Source organism: Aythya ferina (assembly GCF_964211825.1).
Source record: "Aythya ferina genome assembly, chromosome: 27".
Taxonomy (NCBI): domain Eukaryota; kingdom Metazoa; phylum Chordata; class Aves; order Anseriformes; family Anatidae; genus Aythya; species Aythya ferina.
Genome location: NC_140310.1, coordinates 4,750,576 through 4,775,817, shown reverse-complemented (window position 1 = coordinate 4,775,817; position 25,242 = coordinate 4,750,576). Strand labels below are relative to the sequence as shown.

The 25,242-nt window shown below is 38.9% G+C and overlaps 1 protein-coding gene across 1 annotated transcript in view; it reads right to left on the bottom strand.

The window, feature by feature from the left end:
* Positions 1–25,242, bottom strand: part of UNC5D (unc-5 netrin receptor D) — a 323,527-nt gene that overhangs the window by 67,992 nt on the left and 230,293 nt on the right. Inside the window, exon 15 of the mRNA XM_084499193.1 lies at positions 3,778–3,996. Within this exon, the coding sequence (XP_084355319.1) occupies positions 3,778–3,996 (219 nt within the window). The remainder of the gene's footprint in view (positions 1–3,777; positions 3,997–25,242) is intronic.

Sequence of the window (25,242 nt, the reverse complement as noted above, 5' to 3'; positions counted from 1 at the left end):
ATAAGGCTGCATTTTCTGAAGCAATGCTTAATGTGCTTTGAGTCAGGCAACCAAACAGCACAATTGTGAGGGCTGAGGGTCCAAGGTTTGAGAGGGGGAGAGGTAGGGATCCAGGCCCTTGCAGAGGTCTCCCCATTTCCCAGTCCACAAAACTGATCTGGAGAATATCAAGTCTTTGGGGAAAGTTAGGTGTTGTTTATGGAGGAAGCACACATATTTTCATTTGTTTTAGAAACAACTATGAAGAGCAAACCTACTGGGAACAGAAGCATATATTCTTCCTTCATCATCACTATATTTTATCAACAGATATATTCACCTGCCCTCTGCATCTCAAGAAATGCCAGAAAAATTGTTCATAGGAAATGACACAGAACGAAAAATCCATGCAAATGAAAAACAGGCACATCATAAACACGAACAACATTTTACCTGTAACTTGTAAAACTCTAATAAGCACTGCAAGTCCAACCCTTTAAATTATTGTGCAAATTATAACCATCATCTTTTGTTACACGGTACAGCCTTGCAGAATATAAAATTATGACTCTGGTACTGATATGCTAATAAGCTTTCTGCACTGCTGGATGGTTTAGCTGCAGATAGACTAATGCTGGCAGCAGATGAATAATTGCTCTCCATGTACTAAACATAACAGAGCTGCACAGAACTTCAGCATTTGTCAGCTTTATTTGTTTAAATGAGAAAAACGCTGACAGCAGTTATTGCTGTAATCCTTTTCTTTATCAGACAAGAAAACTCTAGTTACTCTTAGCAGGTTTGATCCTGTGGCGAAACCAAAAGTTGAAATATTTGTAAACTAATTCTCAGATGAAAAAAACACATAAACAAACAAACAAAACAGAAGAAAATGAGTCAAACCATAACTATTATATTATTATCGCAATAGCATCTAGTAGCTCAGGCTCTTACTTTCCACGTATATAGTGAGCGAAGTTCCTGTTCTGCTACATTTATGGAATAAATAAAAAAAAAAGGCAGACTACTGCTTTCTGCAGCTCAGGAAGCAAGGGAGAAGATGAAATAACTTGGTCTGTAACTGACCAATTGACTGTGACAGCACAGAGATGGGAACATGGATCCATCACAGCCATAGTATGCGTTGGCTTGCCTGCCTGGACCTTCTGCATCAAGAGCAGCAAAGCCACAACAGACTTCGGTGCAAGCTCCTTCAGCCCACCAGGACCCCTGTACATCCTCAGCATGTGTCAGAGCCCAGTATTTATCCATGGACCTTACAAAACTATAAAAACGACATCTGTCCTCTTGTGCAAATTAACACGTTGACTCTGTCTTACTCTAAGATTTGTATTTCTCCCCTATGAAAACAGTAGCCTGTGAAATTTCATTTAATATTCATCACAATGACAAAATATACCACTTGCCTACCAGCAGCTGTCCTTCCTGTCCTTCTAGAAATACACAATAACAAGCTGTAGGTAAAATCCATCAGCAGCAGTGTGCCTTCAAGTACCACTGCCAAGTACTTCTTGCATACACTTGGCTAGGAGCATGCTGGCAGAGATGCTAAGGTACATTTCTTGCAGTCAGCATTAAGTTTCCTCTTTTTTGTTGTTGCTCCTATTTTTCACCCCTCTTCAAAGCTTCCTCTCTGAGTTGTCATCACATAACAAGCAGTGGAGGAATGGAGAAGGACAGACCCCTTTTCGCTCAGTGTGGCCTCCATTTGGTGAGCACACCAGAGCGCTCCCTTTAACCAGAGGCACCATTCGTGGCGCAAATTCATGCAGCTTCTCACCAACGGAGCCCACGCAGCATGCAGAACACTGCGTGTGCCTGGTAACAGACGTGTTTATGCTCAGATTTGACTCCAGAAATGAGGGCACTGCCAGTATGCATATTTATTCTCCCCCACAAAAAACAACACCAAACAACAACAAAACCCAAGTCTGCTGTTTACTGAAGACTGGGTAAGAGTTCTAAAATAATGTATGGATACGGATACATCATGGGAGAGAGTATCCAGGACTGTCCTTCAACATTACACTGTAGTCTTTGCTTCCATTTCTGTGCCTAAGGACCACTGGGGTAGCTTTCAGAACACACAAACCCCCTGAGCTGTCTGGACCACACGCTGTACAGACAGCAATACCTTAACGGGTAGCTCTGTTCTTGGGCTAAATTAAAGCCTGCACCACTTATATTTTAGATCCCATTTTCTAAGGCTGTGCGTCCACATTTCAAAACTCAATGTTACTGGTTTTAATAATAATAAAAAAAACCCCACACACATACAACAACAGCAAAAACCACCACACTTAAAAACCAAAGACCTAAAGTTGCTTGATCTTTTTTCATTCTGTTATTAATCCAAAGCTTCAAGAACATAATTGCAGTATTCACATGACAGATTTTCATTAACCATATGGAAGGAAAACATTCAGGGTCGACATTTCTCCTACATTGATTCAGCATTGCCTTTAGAAGTAAAGGTTACACCTATTAAAGTCTTTTTGAAAAGGTAACTGCAAAAATTAAAATTCATCCAGATTAGCATTTACAAAAAGCCGTTAGTATGAAATTTCTTCAGAATGTGTCACTTAAAAAGAATTCCAAACACCACTGTCACGTTAGGAGACATATCTTCTTTTTAAAACAGCTTTTTTCCTCTCAAAAGGAATTTCTTATATTGATAGAGAGGATGTTATGCCTACGCTGCTATTTCCAATACTTGGAGTTGCCTAGCAATCTTGGAATTTAAAAAGAGAAGGAAAGCAATAACAAAACTGAATTGTGAAATTACAAGACGGTGCAGCATTAAATTGGTTTGCAATACTTATCAAGATTCTTCTAAATGAGAAAAGATAGAGGGTGTGCAGGAGGCATGATAAAATCTGTTGATCATTTTCAACTTTCTCCCTTCTTTTCCTCTTTGTTTAGATATACACTTTTACACAATGGATTTCTCCTGCTTAACTTCATTACTTACCAAATACCTATGAGCGCTTGGGGGTGAAGGTAAATGTCGAGTCATGCAATATACTGATGTTGCCATTGGTTTTCGGGGTTCATCCTGACAGGAATTTCATAAAAGCATCCTTCTTTCCTGTTTGTATTTCCCACTACAAATTACAGCACTGAAACACACAGAAGTTCCCTCTAAAAACTGTTATTTTCTTACAGAAAGCTCTCTGTCTATCGTAGCCCTATATCTCCATTTGGAAAAGGTGGTGGTGCATATGCAACTTGTTACTGTCTCTGTGCAACACCTCCTGCGCCTTCAGTCGCTTTAATTCCCTCCATCTCCCCCGTTATAGTATGTCTCTCCTGCCGGGATCTGTATTCCCCTTCTCTGCCTTTCAGGTCTGACCTTTTCTTACCCTCTCCCACCCACTCCTTTCCGTTTGCATTTGGGAAACTTCTCCCATCTCCACAAAGCTGTGTCTACGCGGTGCAGCACGAGCACACACAATCTGTCTTTACCCACACACCGAGCCAACCAAAACACGCTGCTGCAGTAGCCCAGCAGTGAGCTTAGGCTGCTGCTCTGCACCCACTAGCACGGCTCACTGGCTGTGCTCTGAGCAGAGCTGGCATTGTCATAGGACTTCCAAATGTGCGTCTGGTCCCACTCTTTCAGCTCAGTGCAGTCCTGTAGCTACCTGCCCTGCAACAACCCCCAGTGCTCCTGTTTGTGTATCGTGGAAGGTGCTCTGCTGTACCTTGCTCTGGTTTGTATATTGCTGAGTGGCACCGTACTCACTTCTGTCTTCCAAAGGACACATCAGCCCTTACCTGTGGTCTCATCCATGCTTTCCTCCGACACGTGCTCATTTTGATGGACCCATTCACCGTTGCACTTGAAGAAAATCTGCATGGCTGGCATAGCTTTACAGCGTAAGACAATGGGGTTGCTTTTTATAATGTAGGCATCATCTGGTTCCTCCATAAAATGAGGCAGAGTTCCAGGAGCAGATGGGATAGACTCTGGAAGGGCTTCACTGTTATCATTTCCTGCAAGGGAAGGGAAGGAAAATACACATTTTTCATGTTGTTCCATCTTTGTATCATCTCATTTAATTGACTGGAAAGCATTTTGTGTTTTATTAGACACTAATTTTATTAGAGAAAAACTTGAAGAACTTGATGGTTGTCAGGATTGTGCTTTACAAGGAATTTGACAGATATATACACAAAAATAATAACTTAAATGCAAGAACTGTCAAGAAAAGTAAAGCTTCAGAAAAATATATCATCACTAATGCCATTTTTACAGATGGCAAACTGAGGCACAGAACCATTAAATGGGTCACCTACGGTCACACAAAAAGTCTGTGCAAGAACTAGACCTTATTCTTTTAAGCAACAGTCCAGAGCCTTAACTACCAACCCTTCCTTCTTTCAAACGCTAAATGTAATTTCTTTTACACAGTTGCTGCAGATTTAACAGGGATCAGAGTGCTAACCACAGAGAAATATATTGATACGAGCAGCATTACTGTAGCACTCCAACAGTGGAATACGCAAACTGCGATTTCATACCCACTTAGAGGAAATTTTCAATATGCTTTTACACCGATCCCATTTACTGCAGCCCCTTTCAGATGATATAAAAGTGGAAAAGTGGTTTCTGTAGGGCTAGAACCTGCAAGATTGTGAGCTTTCTCAGCCTGCAGCACGGGCAGGAGGATTCAAAGGCGTGCAGTCAGCACCGTACAAGCCTACATGTTCCGATTTCTTAGACATGAAGACAGAAACACTCAAACACAAGCTTTGCCTCACTGCAACTCTTCTAATCAAGTCAAATCCTAGATCCTGTGTGAAAATCAGAAATATCCCATTGATTTTTAGCAACACTGGGATTCATCTCAGCAGTTTGTCAGCTTTGTGAGAAAATTCAGAGAACAGCAGCAAAAAATAAATCGATTTATGAAGGAAGATTCCAAATTACTGAGCACATTCAGCACAGCCAAATGGCAACAGAGGAGGACACAAGCTGTATGCAGATGAAGGGCATACAGTATCGGAGAAAGAACAGCCGATGGCAATATATATGTGATTTAACCGAAAATAATGAGGTAAGTTAGACAAAAAGTAATTTATAATGAAATAAATAAGTCTAAAAATGGTCACAGGTCTAGAAGGTTATAGAATAGTGAATATATTTTGCTACTTCTCTTAAAAATACATCTCTCATTTAGCGCTGGATATCTGCATGCAAAAATATACCCGGCATAAGTGCTGTGAGATGATTATGATTTTGAAATAAACTCAAGAGGGTTCCATTTTTCAAATGGGCCCAATGTTTTAAACCACATTTTCAGTGTACTTTATAAAATATTATCATAATTCTTAGCATTTTACTGCTGAACATTTATGCCAATTTCCATCTTGTCAATCTTCAGTAATACTGAGTCCCTGCAGGCTTTATTAAATCCATGCTTTATAGGAAATAACAAAAATGTCATTATAAGACTTTTGGAGAGGCATGGAAATCCCAAGCTCCCATCAATATCTGAGTGCTTCACAAGGCAGCAAGAAGCCTGTGTGGAGGAAGAATGGTGGACAATTTCCTAAGGACTCATTTAGCCAGAGAGCTTTCCATGACCACCGTTATCCCACTAAATTTGCTCCTTAGGGCAGGACACAAAGATGAAATCCCAGCTGTGCTGAAATTAAGGGCATAATTCTTCTTGCGAGTGGGGTCAGGATTTAACACTATTGCTTTCCATTGTTAACATGTTACTGATGAGCACCTTAAAACCAACAGATTGTAAAATAACATTTAATGGGCAGAGGTGATGCAGTGCCTACAGCTCCCAGGGCCTGGAACAGGTACGATCACACGCACCGAGCAAGAGCTACTTTATATTTAACTACAGCTCCAGCAGGAAATTTATCAGTAATTGAGAATGCGTATCCTTTCTCATGTCCATTTGTAACAGTTTACTGATGGCAAAAGTGAAGCTGGATTAAAAAAATGCGATTTTTAAACTTCACTTTCAAGGGCCACCTTTTTCTTTATTCTTGCTTTTCTTTTCATCCATCCTGCATCCTCTGCTAGCAAGGACTCCTTTCCAGCCTTGAAGTCTTTCCATTTTTTAATCTCCAAGTTATATATTCTTACCAATCTCTACAAGGAAAGTTTGCCATCCTAAAGAAAGGTTAGACCTGTACAGAACTCCTCAGTGAGGGATTGCAGAGTGCTTTACAAATCTTAAAACCTCCAAATAAACTAGAAGACTTTATAGCAGAAATATGTTTCCCACATTATCTCCTCAAACATCTGTACAGCAAATAAATGCATTAAAAATAAAATCACCATTAAGTCCGATCTCTGAAATGCTTCTTGTCAAAGCCCACAGTACACCCATTAGTAACAAAAACGTAGTACTTGTACAAGCTGTCCATCACGAGATGCTCGTGGATTCACTGCCAGCCATCTGACTCAGTGGTGTCCTGCGATTACCCCAAATGTCTTCAGTAACAGCCACTGCTGTGATGTACTTCCATTTCCGATATTACCTACCAGATCATCAAACTCCATATGTGCACGCAGGCATGACAGCGCTGAGAATTCAAATGTTCAAGGAGAAACTGCTCCGATTCCACGAGCTGCTGTGCTGCAGCACAGCTACACGAAGTCCTTCCAGCGTACTGAAGTTCTTTCAACCACACTGGAGTATCAGAAGTGAAATTTGCTACACCCCTCTCTCTGTACTTTTGCAGCTCTGTCATAGGGTGACTTCTGACCCACCGGCATTGCCCCGTACTGACCCCCAGCTTTTCGAGGTGATGGGCAATTTCCTCAAGATCACCACCACGACTGGTCTCTCCATTTCAAACTGCTCATCTGGATGCTGTGCAAATGGGAGTCACACAACAGCCTCGTGTAACCTCCAGGGGAGGGCAAAATTTGTCCCCAGATGTTATTTCACGTTCAAGTTCTAAACAATTTGGCTACTGCAATCGGTAGCAAACAAGATTAGACAAATTACGATGATACATTTCAACTCTCCTTAAAAACAATTTAGAAGTACTTAGCTGAAACAGGAAGATGTATCGAACCAGGCAAATCTATCACACAACTCAGCTCCCTCACTGACCACCTGAACTGAATGCCATCCATTGCTTCAGAGCTACACTTCTTGGAGGTAAACTGCAGAGTCCAGAGTTCCAGAACATAGGATAAAAACACTTTTTGTGTCTCTAGGAGCATACATACATATATGCAAGCACTCTCACTCACCCCAATAAATAAAAATAAACAACAGGAGCTGTCACAGACCTTGAACACATCAATGCTAATCTAAAGGAAGACAATGCCCAGACTGATGCTCTGACATCCCGAGAACCAGATGCTGCCCACCTGTAACGAGGTAGAACAAATCCCAGGGTCAGGTCCTAAAAAAATGTTATTTAGAAGGCTATTGCTGATGTTATATAGATATACGTGCATTTCAGGATAAATACTGCATTAGCTGAGATAACTAGAGCAGCTGCTGACCAAAGCAAAACCTCTCCTAAAGTGTACTTAATACTTGTGGTTTTTAATTTAATGCATCTTTTTTTCGCACATCATTTTTCTGTACCCTAATTTGTTTTAAAATTTATCTGAGGCCTACTAGAGTTTTATACGGGTTTTGATTTCCAATTATTAAGGCTTTTAATTTATAACTGTCGGTTTTCAAGATTCAGGCCATTTGTGGTTATTGAAAATTGGCTGTTTTAATACAACAGTGAATGACAGAAGACCAAACTATCAAACACAATTCTTATATTTTTCATTCCTGGAAAATTACCTTTCAGGAAGTGCTTTGTGTTTTATGATCTGCACACTAGTCCAATAGGGGCTTTAAATCTTTTTATGACAATAATAGAAACAAAAAGAAATGAAAGAAAAAAAAAGAGTTAGGAAAAAATACAAACTTCTTCTGTGAAATAAATATACCACTGTTAGTTGTCAGGTCACGTTTTAAAATCTTGATAGCAGTGGAAGGAAATCCTTCAGTAGTTCAAATCTGATTAGGATAAAATGTTACAGTAAAATTTTGAAACAATGAAAAATCGTGGTTCCCAAACTTTTTTCCCAAATTAAAATTAGATTTTTAAAATAAGTAAGTAGCTTTACCTTTCCATTAAAAAAAAAAAAAAAAATAGTTTAATATTTAAGAGTATCCGAAAGAAGCCAAGTAACTTGCTGGAAACAAACATGTATACTGCTTCCTTTATCCGAGTCCCCTGAATTTACAAACCTTGGCATTACCACTTGGCTTCCTTATGAAGTTCTTGGATGTGTTCTGCACTCCAGGCCTAACCCCATGGGCAATGCAGAAAATGAGTCAAAAGACAGTCAGCGATGACCAAAACTGAACTTCCAGACACCTTCTTTTTCCCCTTTTCAGTTACTTGATATCTGTTATTTACTACAGAAGTAAGTAATGACAACTGTCATCTTCAAGTGCGCTCATTTTTATGGGAGAACCAGAAGATAAAAAATTCCTACCAGAGAGCACATAAATTGCTTATGCACGGAGCAGCTTCTGTAACAAACTGGAGCCATCCTTCAGTCAGAGAAGCAACTTAGGTGAGATCTGCCTACGTTCCTTTAATCATCTGACCCTCTCCCATATGCAAAAATGTGATTTTTTTTTGCTCAGACATTGAAGGAAATACGATTTTGCTGTCCACACGAAATCCTTTAATGCCTCTGTTATTTCCTCTAGTACACGGATTTACTAAAGCCTCCAGGGACGTGGTATTTAGCAAAGATTGACAACACAGGCAACGGTGAGAGCGGTCAGTAATAAAACATGCATGCTGATGAGCTCACTGCATAATTTTTCTTTAAGTTCTATACATTGAGGGCGAATCCAATTATTACCTACTCAGCACCACTGGTAAATGGTACAGAACTACTTAATGAGCATGATTGCCACGGAGCACTTACTGCACAGCCTTTTTATTTGCTTTTCCTACTTCAGTATATTCCCCAAAGATGTAACTTTTAAACTTACAGAAATGCTTGAAAATGCTTTTTATGCTTTTAACTGAATTCCTAGTTTCTTTTGCTATTGCATAACATAGTCCAAGGCCTGGCTTTATTAATAAGCAAGCCTGCTCACACCTTGATTGTGCATTTCAGATCCAAGGTAAGGAAGGCTGTACTAATTATTTCAGACATTCAGTATTTGCTGTTATTTTCCAGCAGATTCCACATGACAATGATTTGTTTAAATGATCAATATTTAACTCTAGAAATGAACATATTAAAAGCAGTCTGGGAAGAATGCTTTCAGAAAGAAAACACACCTATGAGCACACTGCGTTTACAGGTGAGAACTAGCGTGGGTAAAGCTTTTCACTACAAATTTTCCCACAATGCCTGTAAAAAAAAATTCCATATGGGGTTTAAATGGATTAAACAAACTTGGATGTAATTCAATTGGACATTGCTCTGTGGGAATCTCATCCTATTTCACTGTTGACGTGATCTGATTAAGCATAGTCTGCTTTCTTCTGGTAATAAACTATGCTACAAAAACTGGACAATATTAGGAGGAAACTTCACTGCACGTCAAGGTATGGAATTAAGAACCCCCTGGGACTGCTGGGCTGAACCAAAGGTTGTAAGATATGTGAAACACCTTAGGCAAACGAACAAGTAATTAGAGCTGAAGTATGCATATATACATCATGAACAAATATTTAGGATCATTTTTCTTCTCCACCAAGACGTTTGTTCCCTTTTCATTTCATCAGGGCCTGAAATCATAATTAGGTTGCCAGGACAATACCCCGCGAGTATAAGACACTAATAAAATATCAAAGTAGAAAAACATAAAGATGCCACTGATGTTTGAACCAAAATTACTTTCTGATGTGAAAACAAATCAAAACAATGTCAGTGCAAGTCTGTAGAGACTGATGAAATGGTACCGCAAAGATGCCAGTGCTGCCATACATTTACAACAACCTCACCTATAGAAAGCAGCACGACACCAGTGGAAATCAATGAGATTCCTGTCAAAGTACCTTTTGTCCACCTATTCCTCTCTAATTTGCACATGGCACAGGGTGTGGCTGAGCCAGCATGCATTGCACATCACAACCTGAGAATTCAGGTAAGTTTTCATCCTAATGTTTTGTTATAAGACAATGCAGTTAAGGAAAGTTTTCATTGCAATGCAATACCTGCCCAGCTGCCCTTTAGTGCTTCACTGAAGGATAATGCTTAATGAACCAGGCACTGCAATAATTAAGTCAGATACACATGAACTAACAGACTATTTGGGGTTATGTTTCCGTGTGTTACTGTGACACCAAGGCAGAGAGAACAGGAACACTGTCAAGCAGATGAACTTGCTTTTGAATAAAAATACCTTTGGAAGTAGCAAACAAAACCAATATATATTCACACCAGTTCTCTCTTTTTTTTGGTGTGTATTCTAACTGTAGTTTTCAGGGTTGTGAAACACAAGATAAAAATCAAAGAAATTCAAACCTAGAATCATCCTTCATGATCAATCTAATATCACGGTGAAGACTCTCAGCAGGTAGAAAAAAAAAAAAAAAAAAAAGCATATGACAGCTAAATTAATTCTACTCAATTTCCAGAGTGGACTGAACCTTGTAGCAAAACTCACAACTTCAAAATTAAGTACCTAAAAAATAGGACTTTTTGAGGATGCTTATATACCCAGGAGTAATAAAGACTAAGAACACAGAATTTATTATTTTCAGAGAATTCTGTCATGGAGCGAGTAGATTGCAGGCCTTTGTTAACACAACCCAATAAAACAACTCTTTATACTGGATATTCATCTACCCTACAAGGGACCATTTCTCCTGTTTTTAAGTTCAGTGTCTGAGACAGTGGCCACCTATGTTTTTAAGAGATGTCTCAAAAATTCACACCCCGTAGGATGCCCTCTTGTGGGGAACTGAAATAAAAGCTTATGGACAAAAGAAAAGCTACACATAGGACCCCTTCTAACTCTTGCTGTGCAGATGAGATTGGCAACACTGACAGGGTACAAGGTCTACTGGCACTTGAAATACTCGCCTGTGGAAGTGGAAACCCCAATGCTGCTGTAACTGTCTTGGCACTTAAAAGGATAGGTGATGCTCTGAACAAAGGGAGCACTAGTGGGAAACCAAGGATTCCTTAAGAACATGCTATAGGACCACGATCACTTTTTATTTTGCATCTTAGCAGCCAGGGTCTCCTACATTTTCAGCACGTGTTGAAAGTCACAAGTGCAGCACACACATCTCAGCAAACCAAGCCATGATATCAGTATATTAGTTTCATCAGACCCTCTTACTTCCTATGGATATAAAGTATAAACTTCCAGCAGCTGTACCGTAATCCTTCTCATCAAATATTTGGGCGACAGGTGGAAAATTGTTCTGCCAGCTGAAGGAAGACAAAATCCATTCCTCCTGGCAATTTTCTGCAATGAAAACTCCAAAAAATGAATGTGCAATAAGTTGTGGAAATAAATCTAAAATATTATCACACAAAAGCAGTGTGCTCAAAATCTTTAGCTGCAAACTAAACCTGCTTATCTGAATTTTAAAGAATTTCATTTCTTTTTCTATGTGCATAGGCCTAGATACTAGGCTGGGTGCTTATACTTGAAACTATTTGTTTTACACCTGTTTGCTTTTTTTTTTTTTTTTTCCTCCTCCCCATTACATTTTGCTTGAAATGCTCTGTGGTTTCTTTGATCACTGCTTTTAAAGCATCTTGCATGCATCAAGAAAGTCTGACAACAAATCTGGGAAGTACATATTATCAATTTCATTTTCCAGAAGGGTAAGCAGTCAGTCTGCACACAGACTCTATGACTGAGAGCAGGCCACGAGACAAGGAACCAAATGCCACCGAGCTGTGCTCCCGTGCTTAGTAAAACCATGCCAAGCTGCAGACACTGTTCTCCTCTTATTTACAAGGCTTTGGATGACATCGTGTCCAGCTTCTTTGCAGAAAAGGAGAGTGAAAGTCCATATCTCATCATGGACTTCAATCCCCTTTTTACCCCACTTTTCACCAAAGCACAGCAACAACATTATCATCCAAATGACTTCTCGCACAGAATCCATTTGAAAAAGACACTCTGATGTCAACAAAATTTTGCTGTGAGAGTATAAAAAGATTATAAAAAGAAAAAAAAATAAAGCCTTTTTCCTTAGTACCACTTTCCTTTCTAATACGACGTTCAGCTGGCATTGCTGCGCCCTCTCTTCAGCCATTTCACAAGAAACTTGCAGTTGCATGAAATTCATAAAAGCATCTTTCCATAAACAACGTTTTTAATGGGTTGCAGGAGGGTAGGACATTTATTTCCACCAATGAGGCTTAATACGTTCATAAAACATTACTGGTCTTTTCTATGCCAACAGAGATTTATGTGGTATACTATTGTAATCCCTTATGTATTCTAAACCTATCTATATCTAAGTTATACATATTTATAAAAATGATATATTGCATTTATTAAATATTAAGTGGATTAGTGGATTACAAACTTGAAGAATCTTTCATACAGTCATACATTTATTTAACATCTAGATTTTTTTTTCTTTAAGCAGTAGGCAAGGAATATAAATCTTTAAAGGAAAAAGATTCTCCAGCATTCTAAAGAGATGAATCGGTGACAAAAAATGCGGTGTGTGAAGAATATCAAACCTGAAGAAAAAAAAGATCAACTTTAAAATGCAGTGAGAAAATACTTGATAATGCCAGATTTATCCATGTGAAGAGAATCAAACGGATGAGGACAATGACTGCAGATTTAGCTGCAATCAGCACTGAAAGGACCAAGGCCTCACTGGTTTATTCAATGAGCTCAAAACATACCTAAAATTCTTCCTAGGTATCAAACACCTAATATCGCATGCTGACTAGTCGGAGTTTAGCTTAAATAGCAGCAGAAATTTTATCAGTTTCCTGAAAATTTGTCATATTTATCAGCTGGTTGTAGAGAGAGGGAGGACACTTTGGTGGCTCACTGCGCAGCCACCTATTTCCAGGTGGTGAAATAAGATGTTGAAGGTTATAGCTTTGTTGTTGCCTAGGATAATTGGCCTGTTTAAGGGAACAAGAAGTGAACTCTGAATAAATTAACCAATATCGTTTGGCTAACTGATGTTCCAAGTGCCTCAAAGGGCTGCCAACTGTAATGGGTGCCATTAAAAAGTCAATATTTACTTACGGTTCCTACACTAAGGAACAGGTCTTGTAGGCAGCTAGAGAAAATCACGTCTACAATTTAACACAGAAGTACAAGATAAAGCAGGAGATATAAAAGCGAAGGAAAGCTTCTCTGGAGAGCTCTGCCTGGATTTTGGTATATTTAGATATCTCACATTTGCATCGAAAGCTATAGCTATTTCTTCAGCAGACCGGTCTTCCACGCTACCAATCATCAGATTAAGCAGCATCCTGAAGGAGATGTTTCTGAGAGCAGGGACGAGGTCTCCTCTGAAGGGCTTGTGCCACTCAGAGTCAGTAACAACCTCCACTCTGTCCCATAAATGGTTTAAAAAACAAACAACCGTATTTGAGCTGATTTCTTTTTTGAAGCCTTATTAAATTTCCAGTTTACATGTTAAAAGTACGTGTCTCTGACTGAGAAGGGGTATGAATCACAACCAACCTAGAAGAGGAAAAGCCAATATGCTCATTGTGATCCTAACAATGAATATGAAGAGGGTGGATTTCTTCCATCTGTGAGAATCTTAGAAAAATAAATCAATTATCTTACTGATGATACTAAGAGTGCCGCATATAAAATTTGTAACTGCTTGGGTTCTGTTCAAGGATAATGTATAATTCACCAACAGAAAGTGAATGATGTTAGGGTAATGATAATGTGCTTATTAATGTAAAAGGCAAGGGGAAATGATCATGATGTGAGTAACTTGTTCTTAAATATCAGCAACTCGTTTTTATTAGGGCCCAGTAAATTGGAGAAAACCAGTAACCTGCTTACATATTTGAGCCGAAATCTAATCAGATTTACTCTAATAGCTTAAACCTTGCCCTTATTCCAAGTCCCACCCTGAAATTTGAAATTATGAGGATGCAATCCAGCTGCTAGAACTCTTCAAAAGATACTCCAGCTTTATTACTCTCCCTTCATTGACAAGACTGCAATTATACTTTGGATCAGCTACACTGTGATGTATCAAAAAGATTAACTTCCATGGCAAAAAAATAACCTGAAGGAAACTAAAAACTCCAAGTTGTCCACAAATGATGAGCGTAAACTAGGATTTCTCCCAAGTACAATTACTGACTTAACGTAGCTGCTTATCAAGCCCTGGGTCAAAATACCGTACCTGCTCATGCAACTACTCCAAGCTCAGCAGCACAGCAATAATAAGTATAATGAATTCATACCCAACTCATAATTACACCTGCGGTACAATGCTTATTCTTAGCTACAGCAGCATTTTATTTACTGAATGAGCCACCAGAGCTCTTTCCGCGAACTCAATTCACAAATCAATTGTCATTATTAAGGCTAAAGGCTTTGATGTGCCCAACTGCCAATTCAGCTGCTGAGGAGATGCTTACTGCAGAGCTATTCACATCCTGCTTCAAGCTGGACTACAGAGGAGTTTTTGTTTTGTTTGTAAGCAAGTAATAAGGCTGCCGCATTACAACTGCTGATAATATATTAAGAAGGAGGGGGCAAAGAAAACCCACACATATGCCAAACTGCTCTTCTCTTAAAACTAGCTCAGCATCAAAGCTGTTCTGCAGATAAATGTCAGTTTAACTTCTTTTGGAAATGTTGGAGGAAAAAAATATTCTTCCTGCACCGCAGAATGATAACACACACAATTCTTGAGGACAGATGTTGCATAACAAAGCACGTCTACGTTTTTCTTTGGCTGCCAGCATGGAAAGATAAGCACTATCTGTTTCATGCTGTGTTTATAAGCTCAGCACAAAGTCTCCCTGGCCACTGTCCATCCAACCTTTCCCATCCCGACATTCCAGCAAGAAAGGTGTCAGTGACCTGATGTTCGCTAACACTGAGGGTGTATGATTGCATTGGAGCCAAGGACAGGAAGATATATACCACATACCAGCACATACCACCTCTGAAACAATAAAACAGAAAGATCAGGGAACACTTATTTGTCCAGAGACTGATATTTGCATGGCTAAAGCAGGATTTGTATTCTGGTACAAAAACACCTCAAGGCAAAAATCAACCTGCACTTTGTAAACATGCAAACATTGACATCAAGTCCTATTATTTTTAAATGCAGATAAAAACAATCTTTTTTAGAAAAAAACATACGGAGATCCTATTTGATATTTTCAAAACATTGTAGAATGGGATGTTTTTGTAGTGGAAGTTTCATTTTAACCAGTAGTATCATTTATCTTTTACTCCTCTGAGAAAGAACAGAAACCTAACGTTTGTGCTGAACTTCAGCACAATTTATTCTCTTGTACTTAATATTTGGATAAATCCTGTACTACAACAAGGCAAGCCTTGAAAAAAAAGGTGGTTGGTTCAATGTACATTGCCATGAAGCCAGCCCAAACCTACTTAAGCAAAAGGCTCATTCTAGAGTGTCTTTGCTCTAAGATCAGTTCAGCTGTACCACTGTAGACAATGCCTGGCTTGGCATTAAAGCCCCACAAGATCTTGGTTTGATCCCAAGTAACACAAGGCTGCCATCCAACCCCCAAATGAATTTTTATCTACACAGAAACTGTGATAAATAGGAGTAAGATGATGAAGATATCGAGGGATATGTAGAGAGTAAGCGTATTGACTGTATTCTGTTCAGAAATAGCTCTTATGCCCACATGCACTAATTATAATATCACCTACGATATCTCTGCCATTTGAAAAGTTGGCATTTTTCATCTGTTTTCTTCTTTTGCCTTACACAGTAACCTTGCTGTGTATCAAACTCGAGTATCAGTCACTGTCATAAGGAAATTACAGCATGAAAAATGTGAATCGGCATTGAAATCAGTCGTGTCTGAACAGACAATACCACGATTCCAAATGCAAGAGGAACTTCCCCTCCCACCCATTCCCTCTTTCAGCCAAAGTCCATTACCAAATGCACAAGCAAAGTGGAACAAAACTCAAGAGCACTGCTGTTATGCACATCTTGAGGTGCTCCATAGCCAGGAGTGGAGACAACAGTGAAATTCTCAGCAACTGTGTTTTAAATCCCTGATGATCTAATTAAAACTGGACTAAAGAATGCTTCTAAGGTAACTGCAACCTAATAATATAAGAATATATGTAACATGAGGTATTAACAGACATTTATTAGAATGAATTTAGATGAGATGAATACTAGATTACCAAATTCTTATAAAATACAGAAGTGAAACTTATATATTAGCTTGTGTTTGCAAGCGTTTCCATTCCTCGTCCCATTTTACAGGAATTAAACAGAGCTAGAGAGACAGATGAGTTAAATTTAATGAGAATTCTGAGTTGGCTGTTGATTTTATATTCATAAACTTTTTCAAGTAACCCCTGCTTCAAATACTTTATGAAACAGACAAACAAACACACACAGTTGCAACAGCTAAATGAAATAATCTCAGAGAAGTAAAAGCAAAGAGTGAAAGAAACACCTTTTACATCCTGTTGGTCCAATGGCACTGCAGACTGGGCAGCTCTTCATTAACCCAGCTGCCCTGTACTGGTCACTGTTCATCTGCAGCAGTGTTACTGCTGGCTGCTATGCATGCAGCCTGATCCATCTGCACAAGGACTATAATTCAAATTCTGAAGCAGCAGTTGAGACGAAAACCCCAAAGGACAATCCAGAAACAAAAACACACTCATGCATTCCTGTGCTCCCTCTCCAATTAAAGAAATGAGTTCACCAAGTCGGACATAACGGGGAAGAAAAGATTAGGCAACAGAAGGAAAAAGAAAAAAGAGGAAAATTGGTCTAGAAGGAACGTATCACACAGTTATCACCAATGTTTCAAATTAGCACAGCAAGTTATCTGTATCCGATTGCAGTCACGAAGCATGCTGCATGTGTAAAATATACAATATATTTTCCAAATGAGATTGGCTTGCCGTAGTCACATCTGCTGTAATGATACATTTTCAACACCACCTGGCAGTTTTGTCTTAAAGCCCTACAGCAAACGGAACCCAATTCACCTGTGGTCTTCGCTCTTATTTGCTGTTGACCACGGCGATTTAATCTGGAATTGAAAGCCTGGATCCCCTGCAGGCCTTCTGGCTCCTTAAGTACTACAGCCCCTCTCCTCTGGAGGAAGACTTTATATTCCCATGCTTCCTAACAAAGGGTAACCAGCTAATAGGTTGAAAATGGGTGCCATTAAATGCTTAAAGAATAGCTATCTTTACTCACCTTAATAACACTATTTTCAAAGGATGATCTTATATCTATCCGTTTCTTTACAAGTATTCTGCTGAAGATATCCTGCAGCTTTATTGGTTGGTTTGATTAAGCCAATACATCTGCAATTTCCTAGCCCACAGTAAGTAGATGTGCTCTGCAGATTCATGATTTTCTGCAAAGCGTATTTTCAACTTTAGTACCTCAGTGAAATTCAAGGAGTGACTGGGGTTATTCTCCTGCCCTATAAAGCTTAAAATTTATAATAGATCTTAGTCAAAGATATAACTCCCATAGAATACGTACTACATATACATATAAATGATAAAATAAGAAAAAGCTTATGAAACATCATTCATACAGGATTCCTGAATATTAAGTTTTACATACAGGAACAGTGGACACACAGAAAAAACTGTACAGATAGAAAAGAAAAAAGAAAAAAGCATTTATGGGAATACGTGTTACTGTTGCTCTCCCTTGTAGAATCACTACCCTAACCTCCAAGCAGCTGGAAGTAAAACAGTAAAATATGCTGGCACGCTGTAATATTATTTATAGAGACCTGTGAGGCATTTCCATTCGCTTATGTTACTACAGTTCTCAGAAGTTGTTTTGTAGTACTAGAACATAAGATTTCTGTGGTGCCCTCCAGAAAACTGTTTGAACAAATAAAATACAACTTTTGCAATTCTTCTTTCTTCCGTTTACTTACACTCAGGTAACTTCTCCTAAAACCAGGATGAATTTAAGCAAAGATATCCTACCTGAATGGAGAGAGTAACATCTTTTGGAATTTTCTTGAGTGCCAATCTTAAAGATCCTTTAAACAGCAGACCTAAAATGTCATTCATCAACAGCCGTGATGATGGCTCTTGTGCTGGCACTGGCTCCATCTTCTTTGCACCCTCCCTCCAGGTATCGTATATTTTCATCTCTCCTCCAGGTTGGGCAGTGCCAGCTCTCAGCCTGTTCTCACAGGAGATGCTCCAGCCCCTTCATCATCTTGGTGGCCCTTCATTGGACTCTCCAGTAGCTTCATGTCCCTCTTCTTTTTCTATAACTAATTCTCCTCGGTTCTCTGAAATTTTTGCTACCTGGCAGCTATTGTCCTAATTATCAACTTAAATTGCCTGTTTATGCAGCTACCAGTAGGGGGAGAAACAAAAGAACCCCAAAACAAAGCAAAAGAGAAAACCCAAAAGAGATCAATTTGAAAATACTGTCTCTCAAGAACCTCCTACGCCAAACGCCCCTACAGCTGACAGTTTTGTGCAGCACAAAGATTAATAATTTTCAAAACCTGACATTTTCCAGCTGAATCACATGCTACTTTGCGAAAAATCTTTTCTATATCCGGCCCCGTGCTGCTTTTCAAGGAGAAGGGCATTTTAGGCTTTGGCTGCTTTTGTCATGTTAAAGGCCTGAAAAGACTTACAGCTGTTGGCTCCGCAGCAAGCTGTTCATGCACCAAACATGCACTTTTGGGTGAGCCTGGCAATCTCTCTGTATTTGACTCATTTATCCTTTGATGCCCATCAACTGATTTCTCTTGAACTGAAATCTAAATAAATCACAAGCCTTTAAAGTAATAAAGCACATCCACTCTCTTCCCCTTCCACCCCTCAAATCAGTTAAAGTATTCACCAGTCTTATGGCTTCCTCTTGCATGTATTTCATTGATTACAACCTTCTCTACCCATGGGGTTTCAAGCAATTTTACTAAACCCTGTGTTTTCTGATCTTTTACAGTACCGAATGCTCTACAAAGAAGCCTAGAGCAGACTACTCTTTATCGCAAGCTCTGGAATCTAGACCATTTCCTGATGTTGAAAATCCCTGCACTGGGGATAAGGAAGCATGAATTTTGAAATTTGTGATTCCAAAAGTCCCTCAGAGTCAAGGCCAACAATTCAAGTTTTACATTGAACAAGCCAAAGGAGTGTGTCAACAAAGTTGATGTCAGAGGGGCTGGACAGTGACTGAGGAATTGTGTTGAATTTTCTTCTCCTTCTGCCTGGATAACCAACAGAAAAGGACATGGAGCTTTCTCACAAAATCTTTAAAAACACAGGAAGGTGGATAACTGGTTTTACTTATGATCTGTAAGTTCACATAAAATTGCCCTCTCCCTAGATCCTTTTAATAATTAGCTGTTCCCTATTAACTCATTTTCTTTACAGAGCTGCAGGGTTAATTCAAGTAAACAGTAGGACTATTCTAAAAAACAGTAATACATTCCTACATTTCAAACTGCAGTCAAGTCCTTGGAGAGAAGAAAATTAAAGAGCTCAGAAACAACTCTTAATAGATCTTCTCTGTGGTTTTTGGCTTCGCGTTATTCACAGATTACAGAAAGCACCATATTTTTCCCCTCCTGAGGTTACTGAATATATACCACCAGATAAATGCCAGAGAATGCCATTAAACAACCAGACATATGCAGTTTTCCGTTACAGGCAAAGAACTTGCTCTGCTACTTTACTGAAGAATAAATGCCTCCTCTTTGTAGTTGCTAGAGAATCCTAGCAATGCCTCCGTTTGTAAGCATTGATCCATTCTTGGAGGCAGAAGCCCAGGATCTTACTTTGAAATTTCAAAAATCCATAAACTTTTTGTTGACTTCTTGATATATTTTTTTTCAGTTTTGTGTGCACACAAGTTTTCAGAGCTTGTTTATTACAATTAACTGAACTGCTGAAACACCTAGACTGAGAGTACAGTACATCATGGTGAGTCAGATCTGAAACACATGGGAAGAGAAATGCCACCACCCAAACTGTTTGTGTGATAGATAAAAAGCTTTAGGGAAAGAAGCCACAGAGCATAATTTTTCCTTCCTTCTTGATAAGGACTTTATTTCTTGCAAAGTACAATGCAGTCCCTTCAGATTTCAATGTACAGTTCAATTTTCCTAAGCTCTACTTCTTGTCCAACAACACGTTACATTCTTCTTTATAACTTATCCTAAAATGGCCGGTAAATTTTACGTTGGACATGCTGAATGACTAAATCAACAAAGCACCCGTTGTACAGGGGTTTTCATGCCATTATGAGCTGGACTATTTCAACTCTGAAGTGGAGGCTACTTTACGACACGAGAGGCAGTGTCATTATCTGTAATAAAATGTACAAAATGAAGTGCTAGGCTAAACCAAGAACAGGTCAGAAATACAGACTCTAGTACTGAATGCTAGGTACACATAACCCACAGATAGAAGCCTTACCTGATAGCAAACTACAAAATTTTTCCTAACAGGTGAGGGGAAGGCAGGTAAATGGCCACCTTCCTGCATTCCCAACTCAAGAGCCACTCTCAAAACAAAACACAGCAATAACGTGCTAGCACACTTCCATTTTTTCCCCAGCATGTCAAGAACTATGGGCTATGACATTAAAATCCATCTCCTTCAAACTCCACACGCATGATATTTTAGCTGGACTTCTCTAGTGGCTGTAATAAACGCCAACGTTCAGTTAGCACTGTGATGGATAAGGTGCCAACGACACTGACAGCTGCTCCCACCAAAGTCCAGTACAGCTGGGTTTCGTCATGCCTCGCCTACCAAGCCTTTCACTGGCACGTGGGGACACAACGAGAAGCAGAAAGTTGATCCAACAATATTCCCCTAATTCATTCAGTTACCATTTAAAGCACATTTACCATTTAAAGCACGTTATTTATACCCTGCAAACACTGTGCTTGTATTTCTATTCAAGTACTATCTTTGATGACCTCTAATTCTCATTTTGAAAAAGGCAAAAATATGGTACACTTCTGTGAGAAGTATCAGCACCACAATCTTAAGTGAGGCTGGGTTATTCTTCATCATAATGAAAATAGTAAGTGTCTGGAACCTTCTTTTCCTGTTCCTGTGTATGGAGCTAAAAATGAATTCAAACTGTTGACAGTGAACCAGCACTGAGTTGCCAATTCTGCACACAACAGCACTCATCTTGCTTTTAGGAAGTCGATTAGATTTAAGCACGTGCTTGACTTACAACTTACGCTGAGCTCATGTGCTGAGTCTCGTTAATCTGAAGAACTGGAGTCTATCGGTGATTGATGTGTCTGACCGCCCTAAAGCTGCTATCAATTTATGAAAGAATATGTAAGTCAGGAAGGATTTTATTTGGATACATGAAGGACTGAGGCAGTATCATCCTTCTGTACGCCTCCCCTCATTTAGGACCAACAGCAGGGAAAAAAGCACAGAGGAAACAGACTCCCTGCAACTTGTTTCTGCCATAGGACTTATTAATACCCAGCTTGATCCCATTGATCTATGTCATAGGAAACAACACACAGCAACAAAACCGACCCATCGATAAAGTTTTACCTTTTTCTAAGGTAATTTTTTGGGGGCTTTGTTTGACATAACATTTACCTGAGCAACAAGATCTTGAGGTGCTTTTAGGAACCAAGAGCACTGTATGCTTGAATAAACTCTCTTTAGTTTAAGTCAGATCATCTACAAATATTACAAACATTTCACAAAGAACGGGAACTGCTGCTATGAGAGAATCAAGCTGGAATACACACATGAATTCAAGCTCGCAATCATACACTACACAGCATATTCAAAAAGACAAGGATGTATTACAAAGGCATGGCAAATCTCTTCTGATGCTTAAAAACCTCAGCAAGTTTGTCATAAACACAGAAGTAGCAGGTCTGCAAAACCAACAAGTACTCACACATTACACATGGGGAACTGAGAAAAAAGAAAATTATACTGATCACAATCATTTTATTAATAATGTACGAAGCCTTTGCTCCAAATCTAGAGCCTGTCAGAGATGAAAGTATCTTCAGTCTTTTCTTTTTTCTTAACCAGAACAAAGTATAGAGGTTTTTATCTTCCCTTCTAAATGCCAACTGATCCTAAAAAGTCTTGCTAACACTACTACTGCCTTTAATGAGTAAAGGCTGTTGAACAAAAACACACTGTCACAGACACACGATGCACTGAACTAAGTCATAAGGGCTGACTTCAACAACTAACCCCCAAAATAGTGACATGTTTGGAAACTACCATATAACAAGTAAGAAACCTGTTATAATAATAAAAAAAGGAAACAAGCGGCTGCATGGTGCTCAGCTACCTACCAGGGTTAACGCACAACCGCTATGCACGTGATGGGCACAGGAGCTGCATCAGTGTAAGCAGCTCCCCTTACACAATATGTGCATCATGAACTGAAAGAGAAATTGAGGGGAGGTGAATTGAAATGAGTTTCACACAAGCCTGAGTGTATTATTACAACCTTTTTGGGAAAGTCGTGAAATTAAGGATTTTGTGCGGGTTGGAGGGGAGGGAAGTACTTCTTGCGTATGCTTGACCAACTAAATGAAAATCCGCACCACTCAGAACTGAACTGCTACTTTAAGCTGACTTCAGACTTAGGAGGAAGGAAATAGCATCTCTTGGAATCTGACAGCCTGTAATTACCTTCACGTATTTAACAACTTACACACACACGTGCAGAACCTGTGATTATTTAGGAAATGATCACAAACTGGTTTTGGACTGCCCGAAGCCTTACCAGCTACATTCAGAATGTCTTTCCCTATCCTTTATGAAAAGCACTGAGAAGGATGGGGATTACTCAAGAACTACGTTCAAATGCTCTACGAACAATATTCTTTTTGTATCTGCAAGATGATAAAAATCACTTGTTACTTCAGTGCTGTTTGAGTCATCCTCTCCCTAAGAAAAGCAGCATTATTAATCTAGAGTGTTTATCACCAGCTCTGTGATTGAAAGGCCTTTGTTCCAAGACTTGAAGATTTATTTGTCAAGTCTGACAGCTCAGATGTAGTCTAGCAGTGAACATCAGTGTCAGAAAAGGAATGTATAAAATCATGAACTCTAGAAAATAGCCGAAATCACAGTTAAGTTTGATATTTGAAATTAGGAGACAAACCAGATATCTAGATAAAAATGCATATTTGCATTAAAAAATAAAAAGGAAAGATTTACTATACAGATACAGATATGGAACACTGAAATGCTACCTCTCGCATGTTTAGGATATATTTTAAATATTTTGTAGAACATATACTTATCTGAAGTTCATCTAGGTATCGTTCATTCTAGATCTTGAATAAAATCAACACGCACAGACATCTGGTGTCTAAGACAAGCTGCATTCTTTGCTCTTGCCAGTGTCGTAAAACTACTGGTGTTACTGTAGGTTGAATTTTAATATGTGACTTTGAAAAATAAGCCCTTTATATGACAAACCTTATCACGTTTCCACAGTGTTGTATGATAACTTATTTTAAGTAATGTTCTTAATCAGGCAAGGCTGTAATATATAGTGAGAAATCTAACCTACAGGCTCTTCCAAGCACAAAACAGCTCAACTAAATCAGGATCTAATCAGAGCAAATAAAACAGCTTAAATCAAATAAAACAAGAGTAGATTCACAACACATAAAATTCAATGTACATATCCAATGGAGTATTATATACCAGGTACTCTTATTTGATAAGATTTGGGTAAAATCTGCTAATGTATTTGTGCTATTTGTGCACATAATCATATATCGCATATGCATACAAATTATGGATCAGATCCCTCTTTGGCATAGTTGCATAGCTTCATTGAAGTCAAGAACTGAATGCATAAATCTTTTCATTATCCACAGACACGCTTATAGATTTATATATGTCTATAATTGGCTTTAACACTGGACTTGACATTAAATCTGCAATCTGTCAGAATCTCCATTATGTGACTTACACAAGCCTGAGTGTAATGCAGCAGCGAGCGGAGCTGCCAGGACTCTGCGTATCTCGCTGGACTTGGATATTCTCCAATTACACCAAAAGGTGTTTTGTCAATGCGAGAGGAATAAATCAGAGAAGACGTATTTCACCTCTTAGAAAGCCAAGCAATCAGCTCATCCATCATCTTCCATCAGTAAGAACTTTAGTAAATAGAAGCAGAATAGGAGTCGATAAAATATGCTTAAATACCACCCAGGCCTTTACTTGCTGTGCTTTTAATTTGGTAAATAAATGCCTTCCATTGGGCACGCACCCCAGAGTCTTTGCCATGACGTAGATTAAGTGCTTTGTTAGCATTGCATTGCTGAATTGATCTCAGAGGTATAGCTAACTATAATGGCCTTGAAACATTCAGCTTAAATCTCCCCGCTGCTTAATTTCAAACATTAAAAGGTGCATGTGGGGGTAAGAAAACTCTGGAGTTAAAAATATATCCCTTTTTATGGTTTTATTTAATCTCTTAACTATGCAAACAAGAAACATGTGTCTTGCAGGCAAGAAGCACAAGCGTAATAATATCGAAGAATTCTGGTAGAATATATTGTTAATTAAATTGAGTTTAGCCCCAAAAGGCATGTTCTGTCTCTTTTTTGAGGCTTAATTAAGAATAACATCAGGGGAAAAAAATCACCATGAAATCACCACGTATGAATTAAGCAGTGTGGGCAAGAAGAGGGACGCTCTATTGCGAGAGTTCTTATATTACTGTATTTTTCATTTGAGTCATCTTTTTATTGACTTTTTAAAAGTAATGTATTTTATATGGCAAATACTTAATAAGTTTTTGTTATGTTCAAACCGTTTGTCCATAAAACCAAGTGAAAGAGGAACAAGGATGCACAAAGAATTGATTTCCAAAAGTGCTCAGGTCCAAACTTAATTTCAGAAGAGCTCAGTACCAACCTAAAAACAAACAAACAAAAACCCACCAACATTTGGGTATATCAGGTAACCACCCTATTTGGAGCAAATTAGCCAAGAGCCTCGTAATAAACAACCAGAACTTCAGATATTTGGGCTGGTAAATGAAATCTTGGTTGCAAGGTTGCAATTAAAATGCAAAATAGTAAAGAAAAAAATCACT